The 13,781-nt window shown below is 39.6% G+C and overlaps 1 protein-coding gene across 1 annotated transcript; it reads left to right on the forward strand.

The window, feature by feature from the left end:
- The first annotated feature begins 5 nt into the window (after window positions 1-5).
- LOC101857116 (protein FAM162A) lies at window positions 6-13,499 on the forward strand. The gene is made up of 3 exons (XM_005098600.2): window positions 6-371; window positions 9,955-10,051; window positions 11,211-13,499. Exons 1-3 carry the CDS (start codon window positions 182-184, stop codon window positions 11,380-11,382), a joined length of 459 nt encoding a protein of 152 aa, XP_005098657.1. The 5' UTR covers window positions 6-181; the 3' UTR covers window positions 11,383-13,499.
- Window positions 13,500-13,781: the final 282 nt, after the last annotated feature.

Below are 13,781 nucleotides of genomic sequence, written 5' to 3' on the forward strand. Positions count from 1 at the left end.
TAACTCTACTCCTTTCGACTTTGTCATGATTGCGTGATGTCCTCTGTTTTCTGTTCGAGAAAACAAAACTAGACTGAAGATCTCTGTATCCGGGATCCTGTAATCCTGCAACTGAAACTCTGTAAAATCAAAAGTAGACTTTAGTACGACAAGTCAACCGGCTCACGGTCAATCTGCAAACATGTTTCGAACGAAGAGCATTCATTTTCAAGTTATAAATTTACTGAGGCGACAGATTTCTCCTGAAGTCCCTAAACCAGCTCAAAGCAGATGTAAAAGTATCATGACATGGGATTCATTGATGGCAAAAAAAGCCAGCAGATCAAGATCGACACCTCAGTTGCTCTCTAAACGGCACAACATAGTTGATGGTGAGTAATTTTATTGAACCAGAGCTGAAAGGCTGGATATTCATTGATTCAATCAATATTCAAACCTACTGTACTGTAGGCTGTGACTGTGGCCATGATATAAGATCTATGGCCACCTCTATTCTCACCCGGGGTGAGAATAGTGCAGGCGAGTCTTTTGGCTATTCTCACCCGGTGCGCGTTCACCGTTATAGCCTAGATCTAGGCCAACCAATGTTGCGTTCACCCTAAACCACAGAATTCTACACTGTGATAACAGAAAAATTGTAGAATTCTGTGCCGTGAACAAACGTTCCATTACAATTTATAACTGTAGCCTACTAAAAGCGTACAATTTTGTCTGTGGGCAGTGGAGAGAGAAAGAGAGAGAGAGAGAGGAGTAGCGCGAGAACTTCCGGTCAAAACAAAATGGCGACCCGCGTAGTTCGGCTCGATTCGAAAAGTTAAATAGCCGTAGCATCTTTGTAGACAACCATATTAATTTACTTTTGTGTTTTAACATCATTTTTTAACTTTGTTTTGGTCAATTTGATCGTCCACACCGATAGACAGTATTCAGAAAGAGACAGAGAGAGAGAGAAAGGGGGGGAGTAGATCTTGCGAGAACTTCCGGGCAAAACAAAATGGCGACCCGCGTAGTTCGGCTCGATTCGAACAGTGAAATAGTCATATAGCATCTTTGAAGACGATCAAATTAGCTTACTTTTGTGCTATAATGTAATTTTTTCTTGGCTTTTATCAATTTGATCATCCACATCGATAGAAAGTATTCCGAAATTAGGAAAAACAGGTCTTGTTTCAAACCGGGTGAGAATAGCCTACAGTCGCAAGTCTCACCCGGGGTGAGAGGTCGATCGTTCTATTCTCACCCCGGATGAGAATAGCCACTTCCTAGATCTAGATCTAGATCTAGATCTAGTATCTATCACCGACTCTGCATTTTTTTAACAGGAATTCTGAAATACTGAAATGGTCAATAAAGCTCTCAACAATTTCAACTTGACAATGCTACTCAGTCTCAGTGCATTTTATATTATAATGGTGATAGTAATGACAACAGCTCAGAATAAAGCTAGTAGGGCCTAATTGTGCATGTTAGGGGACCGTACGCCCCAATAGCGCTTGGCGCTAGGGGACCGTACGCCCCCATAGTGTTTGGCGCTAGGGAACCGTACGTCCTACCTGCGCTAGGGCGTGGTGTTACGGGACCGTACGCAGATATGCATGCATCTGGACTTTGCAAAAATACTGGAGGAGAACGGTCACTTTAACGAAGCTCCTGACGTAAGGAGTTATTACTAGGACTAGGAGAATGTTTAAAATATCTGAATACGATTGTGAGGTATCCAGTGGCTGTGGGTGAACCAAATTTTGACATTTGCTCACGTCTGCACCCAAGTTGTTGTTATGTGTCAATAAAAGAAATCAAAGAGAGGGAGGGAGAGAAAGAGAGAGAGAGAGAGAGAGAGAGAGAGAGAGAGAGAGAGAGAGAGAGAGAGAGAGAGAGGGAAAGAGAGAGAGAGAGAGAGGGAAAGAGAGAGAGAGGGAAAGAGAGAGAAAGAGAGAGAGAAAGAGAGAGAGAAAAGAGAGAGTGAGAGAAAAGAGAGAGAGAGTGTGTGTGTGTGTGTGTGTGTGTGTGTGTGTGTGTGTGTGTGTGTGTGTGTGTGTGTGTGTGAAAAACAGACAGAAAGGAATAGAGAAAGAAAGAAAGAAAGTAAGAAGGAGTGGGAGAGGGAGAGGGAGAAAAAGTGTGAGTATGTGTGTGTGTTTGTGTGTGTGTGTCTGTGTGTGTGTGTTAGAGAGAGAGAGAGAGAGATGAGGGAGGGGGGGGGGGGTGTTCGTGAGAGAAAGAAAGAGATGAACAAATTTACACAAAGGGAATGGTTGTGACAAAAATGAGTAGGATAATAGTGTGTGTGCGCAGGTGCATTTTTAAGCTTTGCGACCTAAAAGAAATAGGCCCCTAAGCCCCATTTAATGACGCTAGTAAACGCTGCAAATTTACTCACTTTTGCGTGAGAGAACACGCCTGAGCACGCACTAAGTCTTGATAGCGCGCAAGACGGAAGATCAACTCATATTCAGTGACAATAACAATAACAAGAAAAGAAAGGAAAAAGAAGACAGCTTGGAAAAGGTAGATGAAAAGCGAAGCAAACTATTGTAGAGACTTGACAGAACGTCGGGTTGTGAACCAAGCACAGACGAAATAAAGTTTATTTGCAAGCGCATCACATATAATATTATACGCCTGTCCACATTAATAATAAAACAACATTAGTATAACTGGACTACTTTTGCGCGCAGGTGTCGTGTAACTATAGTGCGGTCAAAAATTCGTGACTCAACTTTTCCTCAAATATCTCTTTAACCGGAGAATCAATGTCACCCATACTTTGCACAGCAGTTTGTATAAAAAAAAAGGTCTTAACTGAATTATATTTTTTCACAACAATTGAGGCTCGATAAAAAAAAATGTTCTTCATAAATTTATATAAAATACTAGGCCTATAAATCTCCATCATGTGAAAAATGTGATTGTTCATAGCACTTCCCGCTTCTCTCACACATTTTGCATACGCATAATATGGCCTACGTCTTAGCTCGCCAATTACACTTGTTCACATTCTTTTTACACTAAAGGTTTCCTAAACATACGTTCAATAAGCATGCATGCTATTGCGATTGGAAAAAAATGACAGACTTGCTTTTAAAAGCAATATTGCCTGAGCTGTAAAAAAATTTTAATTTGTAGAAACAATTGACTGGGATTTTTTATTAGTACTTATTAAGGAATTTTCTAGAATGCAGTGTGCAGGAGTTTGAAAAAATATCCCCCTGTTAAGACAAATTGATATAAGTCACTGTGCAAAAGTTGGAGAATCTATGTTCGATAGGTAAGGAGATATTTCACAATAAGTTGCGCCGTGCATTTTTGACCGCACTATAGGCGTAAGTTGGTATACTATTAACTTAATTTGCACTCTTAACTCATATTCCACCCAAGGCGTTACATGATTAATGATCTCTTCTCAATCTAATAGCTTTATTCTCTCTCTCTCTCTCTCTCTCTCTCTCTCTCTCTCTCTCTCTCTCTCTCTGTCTCTCTCTCTCTCTGTCTCTCTCTCTCTCTGTCTCTCTCTCTCTCTGTCTGTCTGTCTGTCTGTCTGTCTCTCTCTCTCTCTCTCTCTCTCTCTCTCTCCCTCTCTCCCTCCTTCCCTCCCTCCCTCCCTCCTTCCCTCCCTCCCCTCCCTCGCTTTGATTTCTTTTATTGACACATAACAACAATGTGGGTGCACAGGATACCTCACAATCATATTCAGATATTTTAATCATTCTCTTGGTAATAACTCCTTACGTCAGGAACTTCGTTAAACTGGCCGTTTTCCTCCAGTATTTTTGGATGCATGCACGTATCTGCGCACTGTCCCGTAACACCAAGCCTCAGCACAAAGGACGTACGGTCCCCTAGCGCCAAACACTATGGGGGCGTATGGTCCCCTAGCGCCAAACGCTATTGGGGCGTACGGTCCCCTAACAATAGCCTTAATTTTTTATATTTAGATCAAAGGGGATCCACTGTTTAAAACTCATTCGCTACGTATTATTTTCGGCTTGTGGACGAATTTTTTTCGGGAGGGCGAATGAGATGATGACTAGTGAGCAGTTAAAAGGTCTTTGGGGCCACAAATTCAAATATGAAGTGTATACAGACCCGGTAACCAGGAACAAAGTCACGAAGTATACAGGCCCGGTAGGGGAACTCTTTTGTGATTTTGGAAAGTTTCAGCGCCCAGACCCGGTAATGTGTGTGTGTGTGAGAGAGAGAGAGAGAGAGGAGAGAGCAGAGAGCAGAGGGAAGTGCTAGCAAAATGTATGACACAGTTGGCAGGAGGGAACGAGAGAAAGATAGAGTGGGAAATAGGTGGGGAGAAAGAAAGACAGAGACAAACAAAGAAAAAGAAAATGCGAGCGATACACAGAGACAGAGGAAGGAGAGAGAAAGAGAGAGAGAGAGAGAGAGAGAGAGAGAGAGGGTGACTACTCGATTTAAATTATGACATTGTTCTTTGCTTCAAATTGTGATTCCTCCAACTCCAAAACGGGGGAAAAAACGATCGTTCATCGAAAAGACATCTGCAATCTTCATTTAGATTGAGATCTAGATTCTAGATCTCTAGATTTTAGATCTAGACATCTAGATCTAGGCTAGCCTCGAAATTAGATCAATGATTTATATCTGTCGGTCTAGATCTAGACCTAGGCCATAGATCTAGAAGAACCTAGTTTTACCCTGAGCCAAGAGGGCGCTGAAACTTTCCGAAATCACAAAAGAGTTCCCCTACCGGGTCTGTATACTTTGTGACTTTGTTCCTGGTTACCGGGTCTGTATACACTCCCATTCAAATAAATATCAATGTATTATATACCAATATTTTCAATATGGTTTTTAGAATACATCTGTTATGTTTATTTATGTATTTTTCAACTTTGGTTCCTGTAAGAGGCAATTATGCAACACAATTTTGATTGGATGCGGATAGAATTTGAAAATATAAAATTAATAATCTTTGGTGAAACTCACAAAATATGTTTGCACCTAGTCAAAAACGATACATCAAAATAACCATAAATGAATATAGAACTGGAAAATATTGAAAAGTTTGCAGTTATTTATATACATTCCATAATATTTGTACAATTGGATCAAAACATCTGATATTGAATGTTTGTTTGTTTGTTTAGTATAGGGTTTTACGGCGCTCGCAACTGCATAAGGTCATATGAGCGCGCGGGACACACCTAATACTTTTTCGTTGGTAGGAAATTTTGAATTTTGCTCGGGTGGCGGCCGAAGCCTACTCTTATCGATTTTAGACCACCAAGGGATCTTTAACGTGCGCAACTTGCACACGGCCGAGATTTTTCGCCCTTGTCCGAGAAGGCTAGGTGTAGATCTTTCCTACCAGAAGATCAGGGGTGTGGCAGAAAGACAGCAGTTAGGAGGAGCCAAGGAGTAGCAGTAGAAAGGCTGCAGAAAGAGTCAGGAGCCCAGAGGAGGGGGCAAAGGAGGTGAGGGGGTGGGGGAGAAAGTGGAATTGAAAGCAGACAACAGAACATTGTTAGAGATCAGGAAAGGATGTGAAAGGAGACAATTTTAGAGAAGAAAATATTTTGGTCGCTACCCGGAATCGATCCCGGGACCTTTGAATGAGAGGCCAACACCTTAACCTCAAGGCCACGAGAGCCCCCCCGATATTGAAAAAAAAAAAAAATGTTTTTATAATCTTGAAAAACGATCACAACCAGAAAAAAACCCACTTGTATCTTGTATGGAATTATTCAGAATTGCATTTGGAATAAACCTATACATGTCTTGAGTGGCACTTTTGTGTAATTTCATCCAAAAGTAGTGATTTTGGGGAGAAATTTTTTTTTGACAATTTAGATCTAGACCTAGATCTAGATCTAGCACTCAAAAATATTGATTTCTCAATAACAGTGCATTGGCAATATATGAGTCCAATCGTATCAATATTATAAAAAAGAGTCGTACATTTCTTTAGTGGGCAAAATAATGATAGATTTTGTTGTGTAAAATTACTAAGACTGGTGCCCAGGCTATAATTTTGGCATCGCGATAAAACAAAGTCGAATAAACTACGAAATCGCGTTTCAAAACTGAATCTTAACTCCCGATTTTCAGTGGAAATGCTTGACCCGGAAGTCAACATTATATTATGACCTTTATTTTAACATGGATATGTGGATTGGAATAGAATCTAAGCTAAAATTGAAGATTGGTTCTGGAGCCGCCGGGGGCGGCTAAGCGTACTGACGGCACTTTAGCCGCGCCGCCACCCCCCCCCCCCCCCCCCCACGGCTCGGCGTAGCGAATGAGTTAAATCAGTAAAACATATATTGAAAAAAATATCATTTTTCGGATTTTGGATTTTCTTACTCTATATCAAGAATCCATCTTTAGAAGCCTAATTTCTTTATCAAACTAATAAATACAGTCGAACCTGCCATGACAGCCACCTGTACAAACGGCCACTTTCCATTCCCCCCCTTGTGTTTTTTCTTATAATTTAACTGTGTAAAACGGTCACCTGTCCAACGTGGCCGCAGCCACTTTATTTTAAATTATCAACCCACTGTCAAATTTACCTGCCTCAGGCGGCCAGGAGTGGTCACTCATTGCCCGACGCTTTGTGACTTTGCCATAAATTTTGAATTGGCCCCTCATGCTGTGGATGGGCCGTCATAATTCAGTCACCTGTCGTTATTGTTAGTCCATCCAATGAATGTTTTACCCAAATTGACCAATTGGAAGATCTAGGCCTAACAATAAATTTTCAACTGCTGGTGAGGGAAGCGTGATCCGTCATAATATAAGCCCCGCCCACAACTCGTGCATAAATTGTGTTGCTCGTTCTCCGAGTGGTAGCAAACCATGTGTTTGTAGTTTGTTTTACCATGGCACTCGGTTTTCATCGTCTTACTTACATATATTTAGTTTATTTCACCCTTGCACAAAATCAGCAACTTAAGGAAAGCTTACCAAAAAACAAAACAACAAAAAACCCTTCTTACACCACCCACCACCCTTTTTAAAAAGAAAACAAAACCCCTTTTGAATTAGCCTTACGGCAGTCCTAATCCTGAGATCTGCCCCAGTTTGGACCTCGGAAGGAAATGATTTGCTTTCTTCAATTTGATCAGTCCTGCCTAAGATGGCCACCTGTGTTAGACGGCCATTTTTCTCAATGACAATGGGTGGCTGTTTTACACAGGTTTGATTGTAGCTGGAAAATGCATTTTGAGAGAAGTAGCATGTACGATAGGAAAATCTTCACAAAAAATTACCTCTCTTTGCAGTTTTCTCAGAATTGTTTATCTGACCAGGTTGCAACACTATTTTGAGTACGTTTCAGAAAGTAACTGTCAGAATTTATTCAAATTTGCACACAGTCTTTTATACACATACAGTCAAACCTGTGTGAGATGGCCACCCATTGTCGAGGAGAAAAGTGGCCGTATAAGACAGGTGGCCATCTTAGGCAGGACTGATCAAGATGAAGAAAACAAACCATTCCCATCTGAGGTCCCAATCGAAAGAAGTCGCATTGTTGTTGTTGTTGGTTTGTATTTTGTTTTTGTATTTTGTTGCTGATTTTGCGCAAGGGTGACAATAAAACGAAATGTATCAGACGAGGAGGACTGAGTGCCATGTTAAAACAAACACATGGGTCGCCACCACTTGGAGAACAAGCGACGCTTTTATATCTCAAGTTCATGTTGACGTCCATTGTTACTTTGTTACAGACTGGGTAAACAGTGACCACTCATCTCACTTACGATTTGTGTCGTGAGTTCTGGGCGGGGCTTATGGGTTATGAGGGATCACACGCTTACCTCACCAGCAGCTGAAAATTGGTACCTATTGGTCAACAGTGGGAGGGGCCTACGCAACATGATCGGTTGGAGGGACTACCTAAGAACAACGACAGGTGATTAGATTATGACGGCTCGCCCACAACGCCAGGGGCCAATGCACAATTTATGACAAAATGTATTGGAGTCCCTGAGGTGACCGCCTAAGACAGGTGTTACTGCTTAGTCTAATAGGGGTTGTGTGTTAAAATATGGTGGCCATGGCCGCATTGGACAGTTGCCATTTTACACAGTTAAATTAAATAGAAAAAACGCAAGGGGGGAAATGGAAAGTGGCCGTTTGTACAGGTGGCATGACCTTACAGAGGCATTTTTGCTGTGTATGGTACACAGTTGGAGTTTTAGGCCTTTTTTATTTTACAAAATCTTAAAATATTGGAGACCTGAATGTAGTGCATAAGAAGGACTGTAACGCTCACAAGTTAGTACAGAGAATTAAAATTTGGCTCTGTAAGGTCATTCTACCTACCAACAGTAATCACCATGCCAAAAGTGTTAATGTTTGACATATATAAGATATTTGTTTTAAAAATGCTGAATAAATCCTTTATTTTTGATGGCTCGAGATTATAATATATGGCTAAAATCTTGAATCTTTTGCTTGTTAACCTTGTTTTGTACTATGTCACACCCTTTGATGCAGAAAAGCAAGCATTAGACCAATAACTATAGCCTTATTGTCATTGCATTCATTGTTGTAAAAACGAAAATGATAAATTATCATAAATTAATAAAATGTGTACTTTCTTACATTATCAGTTTCAGTACCCTTGTACTATTGAGTTGGGAAGATAATCCAGTTTTGGCCCCAACGATGACTATGGAGTGTGGGTTTTGGCTCCACAGACGATTAGGTACTTCAGGTTCTAAACGATTACTTTTCGACACACGTGCCGATATGATGTTTCATATGCGGTGGGCAAGAGATAACATTAATCAAACCTAATTGCAAAACATCAAATTGTGGTTAAATCCGGGGGGGGGGGGGGGGGGGGGCATGCACCCCTGAAACCCTCCATTTTATTTGGTCGGGAGGGCAAGCCCCCCTGAAACCCCCCTTGTTAAAGATAAGTGAAATATTACTTCTCATTTTGTACTAAAAAATAGCAGCGCATCTCTTGCTCTCTTTCGGATCAAACATTGATACTGAATATTTAAGTCAGTATCGACATTCAGTACTCTTGGCCTTCGGGCCAAAACCGGAGAATGCCATTGAGTTTTACAGTGGCCTTACGCCTCTGTTGACCATTTACAAACTTGAGTAGTTAGTTTTTACTACTAATTGATTTTTATCTCTCGAGCCCTCTTTTAGTACAAAATCTTAAAGTCATGAAGTCAAAATAAAAGAAGTTTTTATTGTTCATCGTCTAATGAAAGAAATTCAGGTTACTCTGTAACTTGTGGCTCGGTAGCCTAGTGGTTATGCTTTCAGACTGGCAAACGTAAGGTTGTGGGTTCGAATCCCGTCAGGGGCCTGAGCTTGTGTCCTTGTGAAAGGCACTTTACTCGAATTTTCCTCACTTCTCCGAGGTGGGAATGGGTACCCAACTATATAGACAGTGAAAGATCTTGTCAAGTTTGTGTTTGAGCGCTTAATTAGCTGCTTGCACTGTATGCTTTCTGGGAAAATGAAAATGTTTCTGGGTGTTCTAAGGTCTGCTGGGGTAATAATATAGTGTAAAGCGCATAGAGCTTGCTGCAGAACAAGGATGTGCGCTATACAAATGCTGTTTATTATTTATTTTTATTATTAAAAGGGACCTGTTTAGTTTTTGCCAAAAACCAATATGATATCAAAGTTGTCATAAAGGAATCGGCCTGAGGTGCCAGCAGCTCAGCTGCACAACTATTCGGACGGCAAGCTGCTTGGAGTGTCTTGTAGGAGATAAGGACTTGAACTAGTTAAACTTCTTGACCAAACATAATATTTAATAATATGTAGTAAGTGGAAACTGAAAATGTGGGTTACCACCTTACTCTGTTTAGTGCTATCCCACTTAGAAGGCCGATATTCATTAAAGGGGTAGACTGCTGCTGTACAGTTATATTTCTATCAATAAGTGGTAAAGTCTTTATTCGTGTCTTTTTTTAATTCAAAATGCTTTTGTTTCCTTTTTTACCTCAGGTGGTGAAGGTACTTATAAGCCATCGCCATTTGAACAAAAAATTCTGGTATGGACCAAGACTTATCCTGCAGTGGCTGATATTCCAGAGCGGATATCGTGAGTTGTTCCATTTTCTTTATTTACAATTTATGTGAGCTGGTCTGGAGAAATCAGGAACTTGTCGCAAAACGTGTTGTAGAGAGATATAGACAAAAATAGGCGGTATGGTCAATCTGGGTTGATTTTGAGATCTCGGGGGATTCTCCAAAAATTTTAGGGCATAATTCTAGACGTTGTTTTATTTGAATTTTAAACCAATACTAATATTTCTGACCTGTGTGTGTCGCAAAAATTACTGTAAGTTCGCTGTAGCATGCCATTGGTAGCCATTGTCTGTGGAGTCTTTTCTCTATATTACTTTTAGAATCCCAACAAAGTACATACCAAGATAAATCATTTTTTTCCTGTCCTTTTCATTGGTGCTGTATGTGTCTTTCTTCCTGCTTGTGTAAAAACTTACACACACCACTGACTGGTCCAGTGGAGACGAATTTCTGATTTTTGCAGACTGCCGCACTTATTGTTACATGTATGATGTATGGCTAACTGTCATTTTGTTTTTATCATAACTTTCCAGTTCTTGGAAAGTTAACCATTTAACACCTAGAGCAGCGTTTCAATTGCCAAATGTGCTCCCAATGCCCGTGTTTGCTGTGGTTTGCATTTCTGTATTTAGGCAGAATGTCCGATTAGAATGACTAAAAAACGAGGCTATTAAACGAAAGTGGAGTTTTTTCTTTGAGTTTTTGAATGGTCAAAAAATGAACCAGAAATAGTGTAGGATCTATTTGTGAATTTTTAAAGTAAATGTGACGAAATGGAGGCTGCAATAATAAAATAGAGTTGAAATGTGGACAAATCCAAGGAGACTTTGAAATTTTTATCAGGGACTCAAAATTAGTGGATTTTATTGTCAAATACAGTAATACATCTTGCATCAAGGCTATTTTGATGATGATCAGCCTGAAGTTGGACAAAAACTTGACAATTTTAGACATCAGGATTTCTAGATTTATCTGGAAAATTGTCGCCTCTGCTAATATTTGACAATTTCTATGACAGCTTCTTCTGTTTTGAAGTCGTATAATTTCAACTCTTCATATAGTCTTAGTGAGGAGAATATTTACCCCTTTTTTGGTTAGAATATTGCATTATCAAAAGCATCGTAAGCTCTTTTTAATCATATTCTCCCTGTTTTCATTTTCAACCATTGCAGGCGTGGCCAGATGAAAAAATCTCTGGACAAGTTTCGAGTTCGTTGCTCTATTTGGATGGTTGGCTTCACATTTGTGTTTGCCGCTCTGATGGCCCTAATGGGAAGAAAAGCCAGGAACGAGGGTCAGTCAGTGACTAGCATTGCACTGGCCAAAAGAGAAAAAGGAGAATGAGACTTTTAAGTAACATTATCTATTTATTATCTTAGTGTTGAAGCCGAATAGAGGCTAGTTGATGAGTAAGTGTGTTGTGAGGTTTATCTAAGCTGAGCAGTCCCAGAGAATGGCTGTTACAGTTCATAGGTCACACTCATACTCACAGGAAGCTTGTCTTGTTTTTGGAAAAGGTATAGAAGTATTAGCAGGGTTCTTTCGGCTCTGTATAGCAACTTGTTACTAGATCTTTGGCTTCCTAGTTATTTTTTGAAAAAAAAAAGGTTGGTTTATATAAGTAAGAAAATATCAGCTCATTGTGACGTTATCGCACAAAGTTCAGACTTTTCATCCAGAGTGAAGAACCTTGAATTAGTGTAAAATGCGTCTTCCTTTGTCAAACGGTTACTTTTGTAAGTTATCCTCCTTTTTCTCCACACCATGGAATAATTGTCAAGTTCCTGTGCACATTTTTGTTTTCTTTGGTACTGGACAAGTTTAGAACTGACCTTACTATGACATCATCTTATTTTTTAACTAAACAATTTTTGGTCACATGCTATCTTTCATTTAGAATATCAGATTTGGTGGACTTCAATTACAAACACGATCTATTTTTGTTGGTCAATTTGTGAATTTAAATGTCATTCAAGCATATGATGAAGCTGTCCCACTGAGATTTGCTCTCGTAAGATTGTAAAATCTTGTTTTGCCTTAGAAATGATGCCTTTTTATTTTCATGTTTGAGATTGGTGAGGAAATGTTCTATTCTTATCTTGTGAAAACAGAATCATATTTTATTTTCGAATGCAGGTGTTTATTAGGCATAGCAGTGATAATAGGTTGTCAAGCTGGAAAGCTTAAGCAGTGCTCTGAAAATAAAGGATCATGTTGACTAAGAAGGGATGAGAAACCGTGATTTTAAACTTTGAGCATTTCTGCAGTTGTACCATTTTGCAGTCCTTCCTTTATTTTTTTATTTTTTTCCTCGGTGTTGTCTTTATTAGGCAATTCTTACTGGGATACTTTATTTTTCCTGGTAATATGTTGTGTTGTAATATACAATGCTCCTTCACGGGAACTCGATAGCTAGGGTTTTGAAAAAAGCGGATGAAATCTCAGTGGATAGATAAACCTGTCTCAGCCTTTACCTGCTGAAGCCACGTGAACCTATGAGGAGAGAATCCATGAGGAGAAATGCAGGAATACTAAAGAGTAGACGCATGACTTGAGAAGTACTGAGCTCAATGCAAAGCCTGTTTGAATCTCCCGACAGACTGACCCGGAATAGAAGCAGGGTATAAAATATGATTGATCTAAATGCACTCTGCAGTAAAAAGATCGTTAAAGAATAAGAGAGCAGAGCACCTGTGCTCTCAAAACAAACGTAAGGAGAAGAGGCAGCTTACTTGACTGCTGCCTGTATTATATATATATACATACATACATAATTATTCTGTTCTGTGACTGTCCGTCCAGGTCATGCACAGAGTCGGCCACATGGCTTGTTCACTCCAAAAACCAACTATTTGTTGGCTCTCCACTGATTTTGAGTTTTTGTCAATATTGAAATGAATGGTATTTTCCTACCTGGCATTTTATATCACGGTTTCGTTTCAAACACATTTCTCCCTGCCACCTATGTAGATAAAAAGTCAGTTTCCAACTACGGACACTCCCCTCAAAAAATGAATTAAAAAATATGATTGTGCTTTTTTTAGCTGTTTAAGTGTACACATTGTAAATGAAAATTCTGGTGTTTAAACTTTAATGCTCTCTGCGAAATGTTGTTTTCTATTGCAGTATATAATATAATGTTTAAAATCTCACTGTTCTATTGTACCAAACTTTGTTTTAGCTGTGATCTTCTGTATAGACTATGAACTATGATTGTAAGATTCGTATCTTTTCCAAAGAATCCAGTAATAATACAGAACAATGTCTGGATCTTGCCCATTGTGACAAAAATATTGTGGTTTTTTTTGTTGTAATTTGTCCTGTTCTTGTCTGAGGACTTTCGTCTAAACCACTTTATTGTGCTGTTATTATATTACATCTTTGCATGTTTTGTGTGGTTTTGTCTTTAGATTTAAATAAAATGATTGCCAAATATTAGGCAGATTTACATAGTAAATTAATTAAATTTTGTTCCTGTTTCTTTTTTCAATGTAAAGAGAAAGACTTCCAGCCTGGGCTGTAATGGTTTAGCGCTACACTGTTGAACACAGGTGTGTAGGTGGTTTGCGGGTGCTCTGGTGTGATTTGCTCCTTCTCTCCTCAAACACCAATGATCCATATATCTCTTCTCCTTCTTTTTTGTGTTTGCTACTCTCTTGTAACACCTCTAGGTGGTTGGCGGGTGCTCTGGTGTGGTTTGCTTCTTCTTTCCTATCAAACATCTATCGTCTTTATCTCCCTAT

Source organism: Aplysia californica, unplaced genomic scaffold (assembly GCF_000002075.1).
Source record: "Aplysia californica isolate F4 #8 unplaced genomic scaffold, AplCal3.0 scaffold00187, whole genome shotgun sequence".
Lineage (NCBI taxonomy): Eukaryota > Metazoa > Mollusca > Gastropoda > Aplysiida > Aplysiidae > Aplysia > Aplysia californica.